The 22,673-nt window shown below is 48.7% G+C and overlaps 2 protein-coding genes across 2 annotated transcripts in view; both read right to left on the bottom strand.

Moving 5' to 3' along the window:
* Positions 1–1,781: 1,781 nt before the first annotated feature.
* Positions 1,782–10,325, bottom strand: sap30l (sap30-like). Its single transcript, XM_088604830.1, has 4 exons — positions 9,120–10,325; positions 8,501–8,623; positions 6,997–7,095; positions 1,782–4,168 (listed from the first exon to the last, which is right to left on the bottom strand). The coding sequence occupies exons 1-4, from the start codon at positions 9,303–9,305 to the stop codon at positions 4,040–4,042; spliced, it is 537 nt and encodes a 178-aa protein (XP_088460956.1). The 5' UTR covers positions 9,306–10,325; the 3' UTR covers positions 1,782–4,039.
* A 5,193-nt stretch (positions 10,326–15,518) lies between these two features.
* galnt10 (UDP-N-acetyl-alpha-D-galactosamine:polypeptide N-acetylgalactosaminyltransferase 10 (GalNAc-T10)) overlaps positions 15,519–22,673 on the bottom strand; it is a 64,489-nt gene continuing 57,334 nt past the window's right edge. Inside the window, exons 11-12 of the mRNA XM_088604826.1 lie at positions 20,311–20,460; positions 15,519–19,490 (exon numbers count right to left, since the gene is read on the bottom strand). Of these exons, the coding sequence (XP_088460952.1) occupies positions 19,329–19,490; positions 20,311–20,460 (312 nt within the window). The 3' untranslated portion in view covers positions 15,519–19,328. The remainder of the gene's footprint in view (positions 19,491–20,310; positions 20,461–22,673) is intronic.

The following is a 22,673-nucleotide window of genomic DNA, read 5'->3' as shown; positions in this document are numbered from 1 at the left end:
GCACCAAAAATACACATCCGACAGGAAGAGCGGTTTAAAGCCCACTGCCGTGGATTAGACGGCTAGTGAACTGTGTTTGCGCATAAAAAAACAGTAAAACCAGCCCACAGCAGCAATGCAAAGCTCTGACGCAGCAGCGTACTGTAGGTGTATATCTATTTGCGCTCGGAATGGACAGTATACTGAGGCACGCCCTAACAGGCACCTTTCAGAAAGTTTAAACCCAAGGAAATGCTATTTGTACCTGCATGCCTGCTAGCATAGTTGACTGTTTGAAACGACCCAGCCGCGGTATTCCCGTGCTAATTCTGATGCCGAGCTCTGCCGGGCCGGGCTGGGCTCGTCCCCGATTAACACGAGACTGTAGCAAACGTGCTTATTCGGCGACCACCTTTAAGGTGCGGGAAATACAGAGGCGGCGAAATGAAAGTTTAGTCCCTTACAGTGTGATCTGTTCCTAATAAGAACTGGGTAAAATAAGATTACCTGCCCAGCTCAAGACACAGCTGTGCTTGTAATAATAATAATTGCCTACACTTATATAGCGCTTTTCTGGACGCTCCACTCAAAGCGCTTTACAGGTAATGGGGACTCCCCTCCACCACCAATGTGCAGCCCCACCTGGATGTAGTACTCTGAACACGCTCAAGTCCGAGACTTCACGACAGGCTGCTCCTCACTGAAGCGGTCAGCTGTAGTAAAGCGAGCTCTGCACTCACAGCGTTTCAAACAGCGGCGGTGTGAGTATTTGTGCTGAAGACCGCAGCGGACTTTGTCCCGGACTGGACCCCGTCTGCGGCGCTGCAGGCACGCCCCTTCATATCGGCGTGCGACTCTGCAAGGCAATTTACTGGCGGCCCATCGAGGGCATCGATATAATATAAACGCACAATTGTGCAACAGTATCCAGCAAACAACTACATTACAACGGCGGTGCCACTTCACCGCCGCTAGTGCATGCATGATCAGGCGGATGCGAGGCAGAGGGAATTCACTCGTGGGCACAATGCTGCCCCCGTGTGGCCGCATCAGTGATGCGCTATAGAGGCGGACCGCTGTTTTGCCGGAGTGCGGGCAACAGGTTCACGGGAGAGCAAGCGCACGTCTGATACTCGACTGCAGGTGCACTGCTGATGGTTGGAACACTGGTTTACACTGAAAGACAAACAGCTGAATAAAAACCACTGCAGCAGGCGCGCTGCATGTACTTAATACTTGAGAAACAGAACCCAGCAGTTTAAAAAACAAAGGACGCGCGTTAAGAGACGTGTAACATTCGAAGTCACAGGGAGGAAACTGAAAAGGCTTTGACAAAAAAACATTTATAATTACATATACATCCTAGCATTTAGAAGATGCCTTTGCAGAAATTAATAAAAGAGTCTTGTATGGGAAAATATCAATAATACACAGTGAGTGAAGAAATTAAGAAACAAAAAACTGCATACGATATTGAGAGACTCAAAAAAACCAAACACACAGCAAGAATTCACATTACAAACCTGAGATCGGGAGAAAATGGATAAAACAGTCAAGAAATACTGACCCCATGCTGCTCCTGAGGAGCTGTTCCCAGACGGCCTGGCTCTTCTGGTCTCCAGGGTAACGGACCCCAGAGCCCCGAGCTGGTCCAGCCCCCCGCACTGGGGATCTGAGCAGCCGAGAGAGCACCACTGAACCCCCAAACCAGGACAGCGGGGGTACAACACTGCCCTGGCCACACTGTGGGCAACACAACACTGGCACAGGACCCATCAGCAGCAATGACACAACACCACCGGTTTACTATACACAGAACATTTATTAAAAGCAGAAAGCGGTGTCTACCTCAATCTAGTTTAGTACAGCAAATTGTAGGACAGCACAGCCAGTGTGTTTACATCTTACAAAACCTTTAAACAAAAGAAAACAGCAAAACGTATACAGCACTAATGTGTACTAGCACAGCTGTAACAGGTATCAACACTTCATCAAGATACAGCAAGTGTTGTGGGGACAAAAGCTCTTTCACTTCGTACATACAGTCTTAAATACAAAGCCTCCAATATAATGAAGCTAACAAAACCCCATACTAAGGCATTACATCTTGGACTGAGGCCTGCTAAGCATGTCCAGCCCCTTTGTTGGAACAACATCTTGTTCATCACATGGTAAGAACCACTTTGTGTCCAATATATGCAGCGTATATGCATGGTTGATCTCTTTCCAGATTAATAAAATATACTCAAATAAAGGCATGGATTGAAATGGAAATTGCTACCAGACCCATTTTTCTATTACATTTGCTTTTGTGTTCTGTAAAAAATCCCATTGAGTACCAACTGAACAAGAGGCCACTTGATCGCGTACTCAGCCGTCGAATTGGAACAGGCTCCTTCGATCCACCCTTTCATCAAAAACCGGGACCGGTGCGATTCTCCCGCAGGGTCTTCTGAGCCAACATCACGCCAGAGGAAAAATAACCTCACTGAACCCAGGAACACCACAGCTTTTAAACAAAGCTGAGTTCCAGCCCAGGAGGAAAGGAGATGATGCTCTTCAGCCCACAGTGTAGCTAGTGGTTCAGCCCATTAACCTGCGCTGCGAGAGGATTCTAAGAACAGTCTTGTGCTCTACAGTCCTTTCATCGCTGTGCATTCCCACCCGGACCTTTCGCCATGTGCTCGGACGAAGCGCAGCAGAAGAGCCATTCCTGCAGTCCGGAAAGGCCTGTCCTTGGGCAAGCGCCACCACACTTCCACAGTTCCTGACCCAACACCACCAGGAAGAAAAACTAAAGTTTGTGCTGCTAAAATTACTAACTGTACATGTGTAGGCAACACATTTGAAATAACCTAGTAAAAAAATGAAAGCAACACAACCAGGAATTCGATATTACACATGCTCCACGGAGCTTAAACCATAAACGGAAATAAAAATAAGAGTTTCATTGTTTCACATGCTGTAATATTTCCACTAAGTGATGAAAAGTATTTTACTTTGAAAACAAGGTAATTCTTCTGATCAACCCCTCGCGATTGTCACGCCTGTCTATTCAGAACTGGGTTAATTAAGGAAAATCACAAATGGTGAAGTGATACAGCACCAACCTCCGTCATTTACACAATGTACATCTTAAAAACATCAGCTGGTCGGAAGTGTATTCTTTCATACTTAATTTTCCAAAACGCCGTGTAAAACCATACCTGGGAAGAAGATACCCCCACACTGTGCAAAGCTTTAAAAGCAGTATCTGTCTACGAGACTGCAAAATCTCATGTTCTGCATTGTGGAAACCTTTCTAGCCTTGGCAGGTCCAAAGAGCATTTGCTGAACGAGTAAAGGGCAGCTTTACTCTTCTCAAGTTCCAGACCAACAGCAGTGGGCCCAGCGTCATCTCATACCAACTGGAGACACAGGTCTCCCTTCAGAGCTGGGCTGGATTAGATGACGGTAACAACCCCCTCCCAAAATCAAATTCTGCCTCTTCCATCATCCAGTCTCACATAAAAAAATAAATAAAAGGAAGGAACGGGCTTGTGTGGCGTTTAAGAAAAAGGTGGCTCTTGTTTTAGTCAGCATTTCATGATTTCCAGTTCAACGACCGACAGCAAAATCAACAGACATGATCAACAGGAGCCGAGGTCATCGCTGCGAGACACACCTGTGAGAGTGGGGGAGTGCAGGTCACTTGCTGGGAAGCTGCGGGCGCTCAGATACCCCCATCCCCACGGCTGCTCGAGCAGGGTGTGAGCGGACCCCCCCGCCGGCACCCAGCTCTCCTCCCCCAGCCAACCCGACTGCTGATCGCCGCGCCGGCCTGCGAGTGCAGCACCGCGGGCCGACACCCCGGCAGCAAAAATAAAAACACACTCTTACTGCAGCAACACTACATCTTTTTCTTCTGCCACGTTCAGTTAAAAGTTTATTTTTTGTACATATATATTCACATTATAAGCTATACCCTTTTCGACCAGAACAGTCTTAATGTTTGGCTTAACAAGAGCTTCTTCGTTTCTGACATGTCCGTCCGCCTCGGGTACTTTACAACCCAGTGACCTTACTCCAGCTGTTTGCTGCCTTCTGATTTCTGATCAAGACGGCTTTTGTTGCTCTTCACCATATAAATAAAATAGGTCAGTGTGTCCTTCTCATTCACAGGAATATTCCTGAAGTGACGACTAACAGTCTAAAACAAAGAAGAGATATTGTTAATGCTTTCTGTAGGGAGGATAGGTTAAAATTCTGTCTTTAAAACGTTAAGTGAAGACACCGCCTTTCTCCAAGGAGAACTGCAGCTTCTCCTTCTGCACAAGTTCAGGTCAAGTTCGCGATCTTTAGTCCCTGTCCAAGCAGATATCGGGAAACCTCACACGAGCACGAGACGTCCTCGCTGAGGGCTGAGCTGGCCTGAGGACAGGCTGGAGACAGAACATCTCCAGTCTACTGACCCGCAGGTGCTTGTAGGAATTCTGGCCCTTCCTGATCCTAGAACACATTCACCTTCAGACAGAGGCGCCACTTCTGCTTCATCGGGACAATCTGAAGAACTGCCCTGTACAGGGAGTCTTATTTCTTTAACGCTGCCCAGAAAAGACAGTGGCCAACAGGCCTTTCAAACAAATCAATGACACACTTTATCCAAACGAGACTGCTGCAGGGAGATTCTTTTGTGAGACTTTTATGGCTGGAGTGACTACTTGGCAGGCCTTTTCAATGTTCCTTGGGCACAGACACTAGCGCCCGGGCCCGCCCCCAGCGCCAGCCAGACCGCAGTAGATAATGTGCTGTTTTCAAGTACGCCAAGCCAGTGTCGCAGCAGTAACTTCACACAGGGTCTGAAAGGCAGTGCGGTTTACTGCTCGATTCCTGGGGGGGTGGCGTGCATCGTGCCGACTCCCAGAACGACGAGGGAAACCCCTGACTGAGCAACACCGGGTTCGATTTCAACAGCTTCACCCCACTGTACATTTCAAACCAGCGCAAAGTAACGTACTGGGATACTTGCGTGCAAGAAAAAAAAAACTCCAGCCAGCACCAGAACTACTGCGGATCCCTGCACTCCTGCAAAATCTTATAGTCCTTGTGCCTGACAGCGTATGCAGTAACAGAATTTGGCACCGGTTGTCTTAAACAAGATGGTCCTTTGATGATAATTTTGTAATAATGCTTAGCTGCACTTTTTTTGGCCAGCCACAGGTTATCTGTGTTTGGGGAATACTCATACACTCTGGAGTACTCGTGAATCGAGGGATTAGAGAGAAGAAGAAAGAATGATATTGTTCTCTCCCCCAGTCTCTCTGTACAGCCTACATCCAAACTTCTGACTGAGCCTGTTTATATAACAGCTAAATTGGATATAATGAGGCTGTGCAGCCAAGGTAGTTTCAGTTACCATGGTTAAAAAGCGGAGATGGTACATGTGAGGGATCTGTAGATCCGTCTATTTGAGAGACCACGGTGCTGTTGAGGATTTAGCATTTTCATGACAAACTGGCATTGGCATAAAAGAGTTCTGCATGACCCTTTCAGCATTAAAATGTGTATGAACAGGAATCTCCCTTTTCCCCCTACGAGGCCTTTTATTTAGGCCACAAGCTGTGTCCTAACGAGCTCCTTCCCCACGCCTGTCTTCACACCGCAATGCACAGCGGCCCAGGGGAGGCTGGGAAGGTTTGTCATTTAACCAAGATGTCAGAAGACCTTGCCTGTAGCGAAACACAGTGCAACGCATTCGATTTTCTTGTCAGGAAAAAAAAAAGAAAGAAAGCGCATCTTGCTTTTTGGAAGAAAAGGAAAAGCACCTCTTCTACCGGCTTCGTATGGCCTTTGTCTGAAACGGTTACTGTTTCTGGCACTCGCACTTAAAAGCAAAGATAGTCTTCTTTGCAAGGTTTAAGGTTTATAATTGGCCAGAAGATCTGGTGCTTTTTATATCACTGACACAGCCAACTGATGTCATTATCCGTTTTCAAGCCACAGAGCTCTGAGCAGTTGATGGAAATCATTTTCTTTTGTTTCTCATTTCAGTAGTCGAGTCACACACAATTATAATGTGAACGTTAAAGCTAAAGGAATGCAATCCAGTCTTAGGGACTTGCATGCGATGGGAGTCCATGTTTGATATTTTTAAAATGCCTGTTAACTGTCCTTATGACAACAAAGCACGAACGGTTTGTCATCTGGGAGTACTGATGCAAAGCAGCATACGCCGCAAAGTTAATTGGAATAAGCTTATTTTTTCAAGAAACAAGTTTGTACAAGAAGGTTCTGAACAATTTTCTCTCTAATGGACGACTGGCCCTCAGCCAGAATGATTTGAAGTCACAGCTGCCAGATTACCTTTGGGGAGCAGGAAACAGATGTTTTGCAGAGGGGGCTCCAAATGCATTATTATGATCATAAGTTCCCAAAGGGGTGAACGAGCCAGTGTGGACCTCAGGGAAGAATGAAAAGCTTCTGAACTTTCTGCCTTTCGTTCAGGACATGCCGAAGCCCCCTGTTCACGGGGCACAACAATATTTACTGCTGCAATAAGTCCGAGAAAATGCCAGGCATTCCCTTGTGTGGAAAAGGAAGACTCGACTTCGAGGATATGCAAGGGTTACACAGCAGAACTCGAATGGGTTCATCTGAAGCAATAAACCATGATAACTGAATTGTTTTGGCTGTACGTGGTTATTACAGACATGGCTGGAATGATTTTTATTGCTATGGAGACGAACTCCATTTATTTTGGAGACAAACTTTTATGTTGCAGTTTTTAAACTTCTGTCGAATTCAATAATGATGGAAAGCTGTGGCGATTTGTAGATTTGTGTCTGTTGTGGAACAAACTTCGCGGAGAAACTTTATCACCAGATCTCAGTTTCGAGATGGAAACTAACGCACAGGCCAAAACCAGGCTTTACAGAGCAAAAGCCACTGCTTTCAGAAAGAAACGACAGTCTAGAAACTGAAGCAAAGACTTACAGACTCTATCGACGGACAGCGTGTGCACTCAGAAATACACATTACCTCTGCCAGCTGAGCTTTGTTGAGGCCTGGCCGGGTCTGTAACTTGTAATGCCGCTTGTAGCGTCTTAGTGTGTTCACCTGAAGCTGAAACAAGTCAACCTACAAAACAACACAAAAGAGAGCAGTCAAGACTTTCAATCCATTAGCACTGCTGCTGAAACAGCTCAAACTGTGGTCTTCCATGGAATACTGCAGGCCGCCATCGAGCGCCAGCGGCCTCATTAAGATGTGTCAGCTTCTGCACTGGTTACTTTTCAAGCACGTGGACGCAGCGCAGCGCAGCACACATTCGCCAGATTTGCCTTATTTAACAATAGGGGGTATATCCAAATCTGGCTCTGAAGTAAAAATGTTTTTTTTAGCAAAAACTAATTGAAATACAAAAACATTATGCTTAATTATCAATTGGTTTGAGGTTAGTTGTTTCGCAGGAAATTCACCAAGAACGCAGTTAATTCCAGCCTGGAAGACAGGGCTGTGCCGATCACATGAAGACACAGCTGCTGAGACCCCACACAGGGCTGTCCCTTTGGCACAGCTGTCCATCGGCGAAACCTGATACAGGTGTTCAAAATCCTCAATCACAGCAGATTTCTGAAGGAGAAAAGCAGGTCTAAAGTGGCTTCCAGATTAATTCCCAAATCTTTCCTACTGAGCCGCAGCACTGCTAGAAGGACGTGGGGACGCCTAACGTCCACACCTGCCCTGGACTCGTGTCCGAGGACTCGGGGATCAGGGCTTCCTTCGGCACACAGCGCAGTTCTGCGACCGGCACTTCTCGAGTTTCACACAGTCTCCGTGCTCCCCTTGGCTTCAGGCCATGTTCTGTACCACTGACAAACACTGAAGCAGGACAGCGAGCCGCGCCGAGCACCCGAGAGCCCCGGAACAAGACCCCTCCCCCGGCTACCCCGCCCCCCGCTGGTGCTCGGTGCTTCAGCCCGCGCCGGGAACCGCGAGCTGAAGAGAAAGACACACAGCTGGAAGGGCAAAGCACATCTGAGCACGAACGGCTCGAGCACGGCCGACACGCAGCTTTCTTTCTGGAGCGGGAGGCGGATGTCTGAAACAAACTGCGCGGCCAGCTGTCCTGGGCCAGTGAGACACTGTTAGCTGCAGTAAGATGGGGAGGCTGGCCTCTTCTCATCTGACCCCTGACTGGCTTGCAGAGAGCCCTGCTGCGCCCACTCTGCAGGCCATGGGCAGGGTATTATACCCAGACAGGCTGCTCACACTTGCTGCAGCACCTCAGGGACTGTGTCAAACTCGACACATGCTTCTTGCCAATGTCCCCGCCTTTGGGGTACACCAGCCCATCGATCAGACCTGTGACTTTGGCAGGAGCGCCGTCCACGGGCGACAAGCCCTTCCACTGCCGAACTCGGACATCGGCTGCACTTGAGCATCTACGTCAGGCCCTGCGCGCATCCTATCAGTCTGTCACCAGTGCTCGCTTTAATCTGCGGCTTCATCTGAATACGCCTGCACCATCCCGCCCCAGTACCTCTGGCACTTCGACGTCGTGGTCAGGAGACTCGCCCCCGTCGTCGCTCGTCTTCCTCTTCCTCTTGTTCCGGACGCTCTGGATGAAGTTCTTGTGGAAGTCGCAGATGTACAGATGCCTGACCTAGGAGCAAGCAGACGCACAGCACAGGACTCAGGCCCAGCGCAAAACACGCCGTCAGTATTTCCCCCCGATCCGCTGCGGGACAGATACCCGCAGCGCGACTCGCTCCGCCTCTGCCTCTCGGCGCCGGGATCGGCATTCCCGGGATCGGCATTCCCGGCCCGGCCGCGGACAACCCGGGGGGCTTCCTTAGCAACAGCCATGTTTGAAGGAGAGAGGGAGGGGGGAGGAGGAGGAGCCGTGGACTAGCCCGCACCAGATCTCAGGCGCTGCGGGACCCCAGCCGGGAGAGTCAGCTCTGCGGGCTCCAAGCCGAGCCGGACCGAACTACAGCGGCGACCCGTGCGCAGCGATTTGGCATTTAAAAGCGAAAAGGCCGCCAGGCGCACATCGGGTCAGCCTCGGCGTCACCCACCCCACCACCCCGGGTGCCCCAGCCCGGACTAAGCGGAAGAGGCGTGGGGCCAGCGTGCGGCGTGCCGGCGGGTCCACCTACGCTCTTGTCGATGTCCAGCTTGAGCTTCTTCTGCGAGATGCTCTTCTGGATGCGCTTGCTGAAGGAGGCGTTGCCGGCGGAGCGGCTGCAGCGCTCTCCGTCCTCGATGAGGCAGCAGCTCTGGCCGTAAAACGGCGGCGCCGGCGGCCCGTCGTGGCTGTCCTCCTCCGTGCTGAACCCGTTCATGCTGCTTTTGTCTCGGACTCGGGTGAGGGGGACGAGAGAGAGACACACACACACACACCACACGCACACACACAGTCCGGTTCCGGCCTCCTCCTCTTCGTCTCCTCTTCCTTTCTTCTTTTTTTTTCCCTCAGTCAAGCGAGCATGCACTCTTTCACGAGGAGACCAGAGCGCTGGAAGAGGGCGGCCGTGCGAAACGCAATCACAAAAAAAAGGGCAGGAGCAGCAAAAAACAAAACCAACACACACACACAACTCCGGGCGAATATCAGATAGAGAGGATTAAGGATACGCGACTAGATGAAGTCTGGGGAGGAAAAAAAAAGGCTACGATTGAGGTGGAAAAAATAACGCCTAAGCTGTTCTCCGATTGGAAAAAAAAAGTCGAAAAGCTCTTCAGTGATCACACAGCGACTTGCTGGTTCGGATACAGCTTTCTAGACCAAGCCAAAAACAGGGACCGAGGTAAAAAAAGTACGAGGCCAGACTACATTCAAGTGCAAAACGCAGAGCGAGGGGGATCTCTCGCTGGCTGCAGCAGTTACAACCTCACTCTCCACCGCGTCTGCCGCTGACCGCAGGCCCGCTGGGGCATGCCCACACCTCCGCGCCCGGGAACCCGGCGAAACCGGCGCCGCACGGCCAGACCCCGAAAAACGAGAAGCGGCCGAAGTTCCTGCAGCGGCGGCTGTTCGCAGCCGAGGTGACAGGAGAATCGGGAGGGAAAAGGGCTGAGTGCAGTACTCTACCCGACTCCACTTCTGCGCCGCCGGCTGAGCTGGCTGTACCGATTAAATGCCAGCACACGGACCCCTGCGCCAACGTATCGAGGCTCCGCCGACAAGCCTGCGGGCGAACCGGGTATTTCGAGTCTCTACGTGCCCGTCCTCCTTCAAAACCGCCGATCTGCCCTACCGAAACCCGAATTTCACGGACTTAGAAACAACTGCAGGAGTCTTCAGTGAAACTGATCGCACAATAAAACATGTCCTATCCTGGCAGCGGAAGTGCCGCCCCCCCGAGCGGCGATTGGTCGCGGGGCGGGGGGGGCGGGCGCCGGCGCTCGCACGCTGCGCCCCGGTTGGTCGGCGGGCCCGTCACTCCCGCAAGACGTCTTACTTCCTTGATTCCGGGTCGTATTTGTTTTTTTTGAAAGGAGGGTCGGTGCCTGGCTGGCTCGCGCAGGAAGCGGCCACAATGGGCTCGCGCAGGCATGTTGTCATGGAGCGCTTGCGATCCCATCGCCAGAGCAATCGGTGTGTGTTTGTTCGACAACAACTCCAATCACTAATCATGACATTACATTGCCGTCGATCACATTATGCCAGCGCAGGACGATTGGAAAAAAAAAAAAGCTTTTCGGACATCTGACAGTTGCGTGTACGATATTCTGTTATTTTTGACTGCGCACCGTCCGTCTTTCCCCCTCTTAGCTCCTTTGCAGATCCGTTACCGAATCTGAGCTCACCCTGTTTTCGGTCAAGTTCCACCCTTTTAAATATAACAAAAGGGACCAAAAAACAGCGCAAACGAAACTGCAGTAACAAAGGAAATCCCCTCATGTTTCACCAGTTTGTCAGTTGCTTGGTTTTCAAATGATTTCGGCTGTCTCCCCAACTGCGTGAGGCGCAGTGCACGATTGCTCCGGTACACCGACCGGACAGTACTGCGTTTGTTTCGAAATACTGCGTTTGTTTCTAATTGCTACAGCATAATAATGATGAATAGTGATGATGGCAATCATAATCTAGTGTTTAAAACTCAGTTTCGGATTTGATTTTAAAACCCTTGCCAGTGTAAAACAGACTCAAAACAGAGTAATGAACAAACAGCATGTGATTCTACATGAAAAAAGTCAGACACCCTAAATAACTCGTATATGATCTGTTTCGATCTATTTAAACGACCACAAGAACTCCCTTTGGGGATGCAGTGTGAATAAGTGGATGTTTAAAAAGCTTGACGTCATCAAACCTTAACTGACAACACATTACTGTCAACGGTCCAGGTTGGCTTTTGAGCTTTAGAAAAAATTCTTATGAGGGCGTGCCTTCAGTTTACACACTCAATTGGAAGTAATGCTGTCTTCAGTAGGGCTCACAGACCAGTGTACTGTGCACACTTGACCAGTCTCTACAAGGAATGGGGCAGAGCTCCACAAGACAAAAGCATTGACATGCAACCTACCCCTGTGGCAGCACTCGCAGGTGGGCAGCCTACAGTATATGGCTTCCTCACTGGCCACACACTCCTCTCACCTGTGACTTTCACAGCACAGCCCTGCTGATGCAGCTGCTGCAGTTTCCACAAGCCTGCATTCAGAACATGCTGACACATTCTGGGGTTCAAAGGAGCGTCCCGCAAGCTGGAGGAACTGAGTCTCTTTAGTCTGGAGGGAGTGTCCTGCACTGATAGGCTGGGGGAACTGAGTCTCTTCAGTCTGAAGGGAGTGTCCCACACTAACAAGCTGAAAGAACTGAACCTTGCCAATTTTGAAAAGACAATGTTATGAAGGGACCTGATATAAGCATTCAGGATCCTATTAGGAACTAACAAAGTCAGCGGATTTCTTCAAAGCGAACAGTGAAACCCAGACCAAAAGACACAAGAAGAAGCAATTCTGTAGCCATCTTAAGAAAAAGCCCCCGGTTCTTGTAGTTTCCCAGGGCGGGCGTGCCTTCGGAAGGACTAGCGTTCGAGCTGGCGAGGAAAACAAAACCTCAACGAGACGAAACCTGAGGGAACGGTCTGTGTTTTATCACCCCTACAGACAGATCTCCCCCGGCACCCGGCCTCTTCTCAGGGACCTGGAGCAGAGCTGAAAACCTGGCCAGCATGCTGCCCCTGGATCACGAGAGGCACTGCAGTAAAAACAGCTTCTACTCTATAAGGCACCACCGGGCCAACGCCAGGGTCCTAAACTGCTTCAGCAGTGCTACACTGATAGGGGGTGTCCTATACTGACCAGCTGAAGGAACTGAACTGAAAGCTTCTCTTTCTGTCTGTGTGTCTCATGGAGAGCAAGTTGGGGGTCTGCGAAAAGACAAATTCCTCGTACAAGAAAAATTGTATATGGCCAATAAAGTGATCTTATACCCTGTCTTCTTCGTCAGTCACGATCGATCAGCTGTACTTGACTGTGACCACCAGAGGGCGCCACATCCCGCCGGTTGGCTTGGCGAACTTGCTTCCTTCCGGAAAACGGTCAATGTTTTTTTTTTCTTTCACCAGCAGAAGTCTGTGTTAAGGTACAGTATTAGAAGTTAGAAAATGCATAGACCACAGTCCCTGTCCTCTAAAAATGAATACAACTGTAACGCTTACGGCCGACAGGGCGCTGTGTAAGAGCCGGCGTACCAGAGCGGGTGACGTCACCGCCCTTCCCTGTGATAGCAGGACCACAGCTACTGGGCTGTGAAGAGATCTCTCTTTAGCTCACGGGGCTAGGTCACTGCAGAGAGACGCGGAAGTCCCGGGTTCGAGCCTCCAGTCGAGGGTGCAGGGGCCGACCAGATGCGGCAAGGGCGCCCGCCCGAGCCCCCGTTGCGTTACATTGGTGTCAGAAGCGGGGTGGGATAGCCCTTCGCCGGGGACGGCGATTTAAGCGGGGGAGAGTGTAACGCTTACGGCCGACAGGGCGCTGTGTAAGAGCCGGCGTACCAGAGCGGGTGACGTCACCGCCCTTCCCTGTGATAGCAGGACCACAGCTACTGGGCTGTGGAGAGATCTCTCTTTAGCTCACGGGGCTAGGTCGCTGCAGAGAGACGCGGAAGTCCCGGGTTCGAGCCCCCGAGGGTGCAGGGGCCGACCAGATGCGGCAAGGGCGCCCGCCCGAGCCCCCGTTGCGTTACACAACATTAACATTTGAAAACAGCTTTTTAATCCACACATCCGAGTTCCATATATTTTTCTGTTTACAGGGAATAAAGCAGCATGTTATTACAGTATATAACAGTTTCGATGCGTTTTCAGTTGGCAGCACTGTACAGCGCAGAAAGCCGCCAAGCGTCGGCGCGAACCTGAAGAAATCACGCACAGTTCCCTCCAGAACAGCAGGGGAAAGGAAGGGGCTTTTTTCTGCTCATTTCGCTTTGGAAAAGCTGTTTTCACGGCATCGACATGTTGGGTTTCCCACCTTTTTTTCTGTGTGACGAAAGACTCCAGGATTTGCTCTCTTGAGTTCGCAGATAAAATGTTTTTTTCAATGCCATCTCCGATTTGTTTGTTGCAAATATGGAACAGCGGGCTAACTTGTAGGACTGCTCTGACGCCACATCGCCACACGCACAACTCAATCTAGACAATCGCTGCTCAGACGAGAAAGCCCAGTCCTTCACACGTGTCTCTCTCTACAGGCAGAGGGCTAGCAGAATAATTCTGTTGCTTTGGCCAAATGGAGGATGGGCGCCACCGTGTCAGTTTCGGAGCTCACGGTGTGCTCACTGACCTGAACTGAAACCATCCCTTGTTGGTGCAGCGATGTGCAGTTTTTTTTCAGTGAAATCCAAGGATTCGGTCACTCTGTGGTGTAAAACTCACCAGCAGGAACGTGGCAAAGATCTGGTGGCCTCGGAGAAGAAGTAATTGTGAGGCAGGGGCGTCTGGAGGCTGGGGGCCGGGGGCCGGGGGCCCTCAGCGGAGCAGGTGTCACGGTGGGACCACCTCGGATGGCGGAGAGCGTCGGGGACGGCGTGGACCTGCGGGATAGAACCACATCCTGATGGAGCCCAGTACCGCAGCCTTGGAAACATCGTCCGCCGAACTGCAGGACCATGCAAGACCGCGCTGGGACTCCGGGGGCCTGGCGTTTCCAGGGCGCTGTGTCTTCAGGATGAGCCTCCCCGACCCTGAGCTCGCTCTCCGCTGGCACTGGGGACTTTCTCTCTGTTTCCCTCACCTCAGCGCAGTTCCCAGGGCAGCAGATCGGCCAGACAAACCAGCTTCCTGGAGATGAGCTGTTGCCGTTTCCCTTGATAGTCTCGGACTGCACCAGTACAGCCTGGTGAAGGCCATTAAGGAAGCAATGAGCCGAGGATCTGGAAACGATGAAGCTTCTCTCCCAGTTTCTCCTGTCTGCCTCAGCTGACCAGCTATTCCGCTACGGACTGGGGTCCGTGCTGCATGATGTAAAAACGCTGAACACTACACTTACTGAAACATGAATACTTCCTCTTTGTTTTTTCCTTAGAGTCACGATCCAACGTGCTGCACCTGTGTGGTGTCTACAAGCAGGGGGGGAATTCCTGGTCCTGGAGGGGGCGCTGTGACTGCAGGTGGTCACCCCCTGAGGAGCTTGGGAGGAGCTGCTAAACTGCCCTCGTTAGGACAATAATGAGCTGATTTCAGTCAAGAGCCGAGCTGAAATAACCTGCAGACACACAGGCCCTCCACAAGCAGGACTGCCAGCCCTGGAACAGTAAGTCATGCATTTGGCAGCAAGGAAGATTAGTTCTGTTGATCTGATCTGTTTTAATATATACATTGGAACAAACAAAGTGGAACTAGACTGGATTTTTTTTATTAAGGGGGAAATGAGATTAATTAAAGTCAAATTTGAGTTTTCAAGCAGTCCAATACTAATCATGTATCTGAGGAATCTTTTCAGTTTCAACTCCCAAATGCTCACTTGGCCTCATGTAGCTCTCTCTACAAGCTTTCCTTTTAAAGACCTTTCAGATTGATTTTTTACGTAATACATTTCAAGATCCCAATTTGAAATGGGACTTTTAGGAGATGAAAAGGTCTGGGAAGGCCTAATTAATCTGGCCCTTAGCAGAGATAATGTACCAATGATGCAACACACTCAGAGCTCAGAAATCCTGCTCAGGAGATTCAGTTCCTTCCAGGCTGATGTAAGACAATGAAAATACTCTGCATTTCAAAAAGACCACCACCTCACTCTGGGCTTGAGCAGTCCTGGCCTTAATGCAACCAGGGCTGGGGCAGCTTCTCTCTCGTCCCCCTGATCTGCTGTGCAGTGGGGCAGCTGGTCCAGGAGGAGCTGAGCTTCACTGGGGAATGAAATGAGTCCCTTTCTACATGTGGAGCACCTAGGGATGAGAACCTGGTTGCTGCAGGGCATGAACACGTAGGGTACCACTGGTCTCTCCAGAGTGCATTATAACTGCACTCTGTTATAATGGTAGGGCACCAAAACTTTGAGAACAGTAAATATTCTTTAAGCCAAAAAGGAAAACAAACAGGAGGCAGTAAGAAATTCAAATATATAAACATTTTATTGTACATTTCAGCAAAAATATTATACAATTCCAGTTTAGTTGTAGTTTGTTAAATATCTAAATACATTTTTTACAGTCATTGTGTCTAAAAGTCAGTAGAAAAAAATATTGGATATTTATGAGATACAAAATGTGCACTTTAATTCCCTAAACATAATTCCACACCAAGTATACGCAGTATATTGTGAATTAAAAGCAACACTGCAAACATTTCTTCCACTTTAGCTGAACAGTATTTCAAATAGGAAATTATCAAATTTCAACTGTATAAAAGATGTAGTTTTTCCTCTTTATAAAAATATTAATTGAATTAGCACCCCCCCAAAATATATCTCATATTAGAATAAAATCAAATTGTTTCGAGATCCCCTGAACCACCCAGCTGAAACAAGCACACGGGTTCTAGAACCTCCACTGCGAAGCCACACAAGCTCTCTGATTCACCTCCAGGATGTTAGAAAGGTTACAAACGAGAGGAAACCATTCAGCTCATCTAAGCCCAAATATATTTCATGAAGTCTTTAAATATAACAATTCCGAGTTCACAAAATTACAGCATTGAAAACATAAGATAATGCCCACAAGTAAGACAGAATTCTACAAAATTCCTCCTATAAAACATCCAGTTAAAATTAAAGTATATTCCAAATCTAGAAACTTTTTCTACCCTAAATTGACATGCTGGAAGCATTCAGTTTTGCAGGTTCGTTTGCATTAATTTAAAGTGCCAAACACTGTACGACAGACCCTTTTCTTTAAAAGTGTTAAAATCATTCTCAAAAAGGGCATTGCAGAAGACAGAGCTGATTTAAACAGTAAAACATTTTTGAAGTCTCAGATCCAATAATCATATTTATACAAGAAGATCTGGAGAAAGTCCACTGCCGCATTCCTATGTGTGTTTTATGTTTTATTTTAGGCTGAAAAGTCCAGCATTGGAAATTCACGTTTCAGCACCTGTCCAGACCAAGCCTGATAAGAGAGCACATTTTCTGAAAGTATGATAAGAGAAGCTAAAAGCATCCAATTATTCAAGTGAAAGGTTTGTGCTAATGTGTGATAATGTGCTACTTGACATCTGAAATAAACAACCAAAAGGAAAAAGGAATCCAATCATTATAGCAATGATTAAAAATAAATCTTTAGGACTATCAAAGTACTACAGAAATCATAATGAAACCTGAAGAACTAAGGTTCTCCCTTTTGAGTGGGATAATTCAGAGAAACCAACTCCATGTTTAAACCGAGAGAGAACCGACACTATTTGAGCATGGATCCAGAAGGTCTCTGAGGTGACTGGGTAGCTGCTAGTTTAAAGGATCCGTATTGCAGCAATTTCATTCTCTAACTTCCATCACGATTCTCTTTGACGGTTTTCACTTAGTCCACTGTGCTTTGCACGCATCACAATTATGAATTCAAAAGGCCACATGTTCCCAATGATTGAATCCAGTGGGTTTTGGATTGTTTTGTGTTCTGAAAATTGGGTCTGTAATTTCAACCACGAGTGAGCTCCTGGGGTGAGTTCAGCAGACTGTGAGCTGATAGCAGAGCAACGTTCTTCCCCACCTGCATCACAGCCTGCCTGCAACTCAACTGCAGGACACAGGGCAGAATTAAGAAATGGCTTATTAGTGAAAATGAACCCTGCTTGAAGCAGAAAAAAAACATAAATGGGCACATAATTAAAAAGAGCATTATAATTAATTAAAGGTTGCTAAGTTGTCACTCCAAAAAGCCTCCAGTATTATTTCTAACCCCTCTAGGATATTGCAGCACATTGATAGAATAGACAGTGACACCACCCTCTCTCACGACCTTACTGTCCTAATAGGGAACTCCAGCCCAACAGCCCGTTTGAAATAAAAACAGTGACATTGAAATATCCTACTTCTGCTGTACTGCTAATAACAATAAACTAAACATCTAATTGCAAAACACCGCTAAGCAGTGTCAAATGCAAACAGGGCCCCGGGCACAGGTCCTGCACTCTTGCAAACAGATAAATGACCGCGCCAGCCAGGAGGCAGGTGTAGCATCTAATCTGATTGACAGCTCCGTCTGTCACCACAGTGGTGGACTGGCTGGGACTTCTGGGATCTGGAAGGAAGAGCGCCACCTGCCTGTTGGCCTTAGAAGTGTCCCACCCCAGGACTGACGAAGAACAATTTGTCAGGAGGAGGCTCTGAGAGCAGGCTTAGAGGTGGTCTTGTGGTGAGAAGAGACAGCCATCAAAAGTAAACCTAAAAACCTGCTTCAGAGACGTACAGCCTCTCGGACTGAAGCACACAGGGGTCAACCACAAGAGGTCGTCGGAGGCCCGGCTCTGGTCGGGGATTCCCCAGAGAGAGACGAAGGCAAGTGCAGTCAGTGCAAGAGAGCTGGGGCTTTGAACACAGTCGAGCTTCCTGGAGAGAAATAACTCTCCACATACAGAATCACTCAAACAGCTGTTGGGGCTTTTGTATGCGTTTATCCAACTGTTGCATATGTTTAAATGTGTTGTTCTAATTGGAGTTCCCTTTCAAACCTAAAACATACCGTTATCTGAAACTGTGTCACTCTCTTTTCCCAAGCGAACAAATACTACAGTTGAAAAACACAGAAAGTTAACATTCATTAGAAATGCTTTACAAGCTAACGTGCTGGGCGCACACACACAACAATGCTTTAAAAAAGGCTCCTTGGCCCAGAGCTGGGATGCGTCGGCCCTTGTCCAGCAAGGCACTGAGATTTCGTTCAAGTCTGCCACCTCAGGTTCGACCGTGTGAGCCCCTCCTACAGCTGCGACCTGGGCAAACCAGACTGGCATGATCACGTCAGCCCCCAGACGGATCTGATTCATATTACTGCTAAACAGAGTTTTCATAAATATCACTATCCAGTTTTTCCCCCAACAAAAAAAAAAAATTGTTTGATTCTTTATCTCAGTTTAATATTTCAAAACACTTCCTCTTCAGATGTAAAAAGGTGCACCGATTACATCTGCTGTTAGTGTCTAAATAGCTGCTTTCCAGATCCTACTGCCACCATTAAGCATTAAAAGCCTTTAGACAACATACTTTGTGATGCTTTAATGGATTCTAAGCTTTTGAAAACAAAGAGCTGGGGTTCAAGAAAGTTTTAGACATAATTGTATTACATGGACTTCTGTCACAAACTAGTTGCCATCTTATTAATGTTGTCTAACTTATTACTAATGGCTAATTTATCTGCTTCTGTGTGCTGGGTGTTTCAAGACATGCAGTGCATTTAGTTGTTAAATTAACATTCAAATGCACAGTGGCAGTGCAGGACTGAAATGTTATTGATCCCCAGACAGGGAGCTAAGAGCAGCCCTTTCTGCGCGCTGACTGGTCCGCTGGAGTGGCAGGGATGTCTCAGGCTGGTGCCATGTGTTGTGAGGCCTAAGGGTGGCCGAGGGTCGCTGTGCTTGGAGCAAAGCTGCCGGCGTCCACAAGACAGGCTTCAAGGGACAAAGGAGATGCATAACTATCAGTTGCACCACCTGGAAGCTACTGCAAAAAAAAACCCTTGTAGGTAAATCAGTCCCAAAATAAGATAAAACCCTACTGCCCTGGCCATTTCAGACTTTATCCCAGCATAATTTGACGGCCAGGCTGTCTGCATTCCTACAGCGCGCACATGCAGACTGGCTTGCCCATCACAATTTTACCAATCCCGAGAAACATCCCTTGTCCCCAATGTTCTTTCTAAATTCCCCCAGAATATCCACATACCCGGCTCCTTAGGAAAATACACTCCAGACCTTGGAGTTGGTGTTTCAGTTGTTTCTGTTGAACAGTTCCAAGACGGTGGAGTTTGTTTTCTCAAACACCCACTGCTGTGTTTTGGAGGAGGAGTCACAGCTGTTCATGAAGACCTTTTTCTCTGCTGGGCTGGCATCCACGCAGCTGTTACTGATGGGGTGGTAGATACTTTTGTCCTGAAGAAAGAGACAACAGGTATTTTGTCACAGACCATCTGCCCCATCCTGCCCGTTTGGTAGTTCAGTCACTCCGTGAGAGAAGCCAGGGCGTCACTCACTGCACCAGAGGCAGACCAGCCCGAGCAAACGAGTCAGAGCACCGCAGGGGGAAATTTAGGGACCCCTTTAGATTTATCTGAGAGACATCCGACAGACACTATCGTGAGGGACTATGGTTTTGATAAGTTAAATTAAAACCTTAAATGAATACTTCACCCGGGTGATTAATGAAGAAGAAAGTGTCGACATGCCTTAGGCCGAGGAAACACGAGAGTGATGGTCTGTCAGTGAAATCTTTTACTTCATGGCAATGTGTCAAATTGATATTTTATACTTGAGCTAGATGAAATGATTATTCTGATCCAGTTTACTAGTAGCAGTGAAAAAAAGACTGAGGCAAACAGGGTCTATTCAATTAACCTTGTACACTAGATGCCGGGCAATTGAAATTCATTATCCCAGTCAAAATGATTTTAATTAAAACCAATATTGCAACAATAACTAAAATCTAGAGGAATGTAAGATTTTTTTTTCCTTCCAGATTCAGGCGAAGCACTGAAGACTAATAACTAATCAATACAGACTCTGGAATCAGCTTTCATGATTCAATTCAGTCTATCAAACCCCTTCCAGGGAATTCCTGCCCAGTAATCAGATAATTACTTCATACAGCTCCCACTGAAAAGAAAAGAAAAATAAAAGAGCAGCACAGATGTACAGCAGCTCAGCCTTTTTGTATCTAAGGTGTAAAATGATCAAGATTACAGGCTGTTCTTACCTTTCTATATCTCCATAGCTGATTCCCTTTCATGCCATGGCAGTCGTATAACGTGACAGGGCTGTTGTGTGAAATAGCATCAAAACACACCTTCTTCGTGTGCAGGGGATCGCCCACGCGGATGTCTTCCCTCCAGCCGAACGTGAAGACCTGCAAGTCAAACAGGAGTTTCTACCCGTTATCACCCAGCTCCAGCAGCAGGGCTCTGCACCCTGCCTTCCCCTTCCTGAGAGCTGGGGCTGACGCAGGAGTGCGCACTCCCAGAGCAGAGTGACACAGGAGTGCACACTCCCAGAGCAGAGTGACACAGGAGTGCGCACTCCCAGAGGAGAGTGTGCACTCCCAGAGCAGAGTGACACAGGAGTGCGCACTCCCAGAGCAGAGTGTGCACTCCCAGAGCAGAGTGACACAGGAGTGCGCACTCCCAGAGCAGAGTGACACAGGAGTGCGCACTCCCAGAGGAGAGTGTGCACTCCCAGAGCAGAGTTACACAGGAGTGCGCACCCCCAGAGCAGACTGACACAGGAGTGCACTCCCAGAGGAGAGTGTGCACTCCCAGAGCAGAATGACACAGGAGTGCGCACCCCCAGAGCAGACTGACACAGGAGTGCACTCCCAGAGGAGAGTGACACAGGAGTGCGCACTCCCAGAGCAGAGTGACACAGGAGTGCACTCCCAGAGGAGAGTGACACAGGAGTGCGCACTCCCAGAGCAGAGTGACACAGGAGTGCACTCCCAGAGGAGAGTGACACAGGAGCGAACTCCCAGAGGAGAGAGACACAGGAGTGCGCACTCCCAGAGCAGAGTGACACAGGAGTGCGCACTCCCAGAGCAGAGTGACACAGGAGTGCGCACTCCCAGAGCAGAGTGACACAGGAGTGCGCACTCCCAGAGCAGAGTGACACAGGAGTGCGCACCCCCAGAGCAGACTGACACAGGAGTGCACTCCCAGAGGAGAGTGACACAGGAGTGCGCACTCCCAGAGCAGAGTGACACAGGAGTGCACTCCCAGAGGAGAGTGACACAGGAGCGAACTCCCAGAGGAGAGAGACACAGGAGTGCGCACTCCCAGAGCAGACTGACACAGGAGTGCGCACTCCCAGAGCAGAGTGACACAGGAGTGCACTCCCAGAGGAGAGAGACACAGGAGTGCGCACTCCCAGAGCAGACTGACACAGCAGTGCGCACTCCCAGAGCAGAGTGACACAGGAGTGCGCGATCCCAGAGCAGAGTGACACAGGAGTGCGCACCCCCAGAGCAGAGTGACGCAGGAGTGCACTCCCAGAGGAGAGTGACACAGGAGTGCGTACTCCCAGAGCAGAGTGACACAGGAGTGCACTCCCAGAGGAGAGTGACACAGGAGTGCGCACTCCCAGAGCAGAGTGACACAGGAGTGCACTCCCAGAGGAGAGTGACACAGGAGCGAACTCCCAGAGGAGAGAGACACAGGAGTGCACACACCCAGAGCAGAGTGACACAGGAGCGCACTCCCAGAGGAGAGTGACACAGGAGCGAACTCCCAGAGGAGAGTGACACAGGAGGAAGGTTCACTCCCAGAGGAGAGTGACACAGGAGGGGGGCGCACTCCAGGAGGAGAGTGACACAGGAGCACACTCCCAGAGGAGAGTGACACAGGAGTGTGCACTCCGATAGGAGAGTGACACAGGAGTTGGGTGCACTGCCAGAAGAGAGTGACACAGGAGGGGAGCGCACTCCCAGAGGAGAATCCTGGGGGTTTTCAGAGCTGAGTTTGTTTTGCTGTTTTGCAAACCTGTTTCAGAAATGTTTGCAGTAATTACAGTAGCAGGTTTATATGGCAGCAGTAGCAGCCTCCAATTTAATCATTTGACAGCTTTGTTCATGTATTCAGGTCTGTTCTCAGTGCTGCAATGAGCTTCTTCCATTTTTTTAAATTTGCCTATTTTGCCTGTCAGGCACAAGATTAATTGGTAACATTCTTCCATTAACCGAAGTGTCACAGCTTCAAAATCCAGGGTGATGTTTTTTTACTTTTTTAATGTTAAATACAAACTCTCTCTGATGTGCTCCAGTGTGCTTAAATTGCTTTCTGTCACTGTCATTAAAAACTGACATGATTTGGCGAAATTGCTTCTAAACCCCAGTTCATGATCACGCCCTTTCCAAAGGTCTCCTGCAGTCTCAGACGACTGTATAAGCACAGCAAAGTTTCCAAAAACATATTTAGAAAAAAGATTGCTATCACAGTTGCAAGAAAAATACAGAAAACAGATTAAGCAATTCAAATGCATAGCAACTGAACAAGGAAAACAAAATGTAGTTCAAATTTATTGCACAAATTCAGCATGGTAAAGTTTACGCCAACAAACATTCAAAGGTTTTTC

This window comes from Lepisosteus platostomus, chromosome 13, assembly GCF_059453375.1.
Source record: "Lepisosteus platostomus isolate fLepPlt1 chromosome 13, fLepPlt1.hap1, whole genome shotgun sequence".
Taxonomy (NCBI): Eukaryota; Metazoa; Chordata; class Actinopteri; order Semionotiformes; family Lepisosteidae; genus Lepisosteus; species Lepisosteus platostomus.
Note: the sequence above shows the minus strand (reverse complement) of the source record. Positions and strands in the feature narration are given on the sequence as shown.

Coding starts and splice junctions, on each gene's coding strand:
- sap30l (XM_088604830.1), bottom strand. CDS start 9,305: ATGAACGGGTTCAGCACGGAGGAGGACAGCCACGACGGGCCGCCGGCG. Junction 8,624..9,119: donor AGCTGGACATCGACAAGAGC/GTAGGTGGACCC, acceptor GCTTGCTCCTAG/GTCAGGCATCTGTACATCTG. Junction 7,096..8,500: donor ACGACGTCGAAGTGCCAGAG/GTACTGGGGCGG, acceptor GTTGTTTTGTAG/GTTGACTTGTTTCAGCTTCA.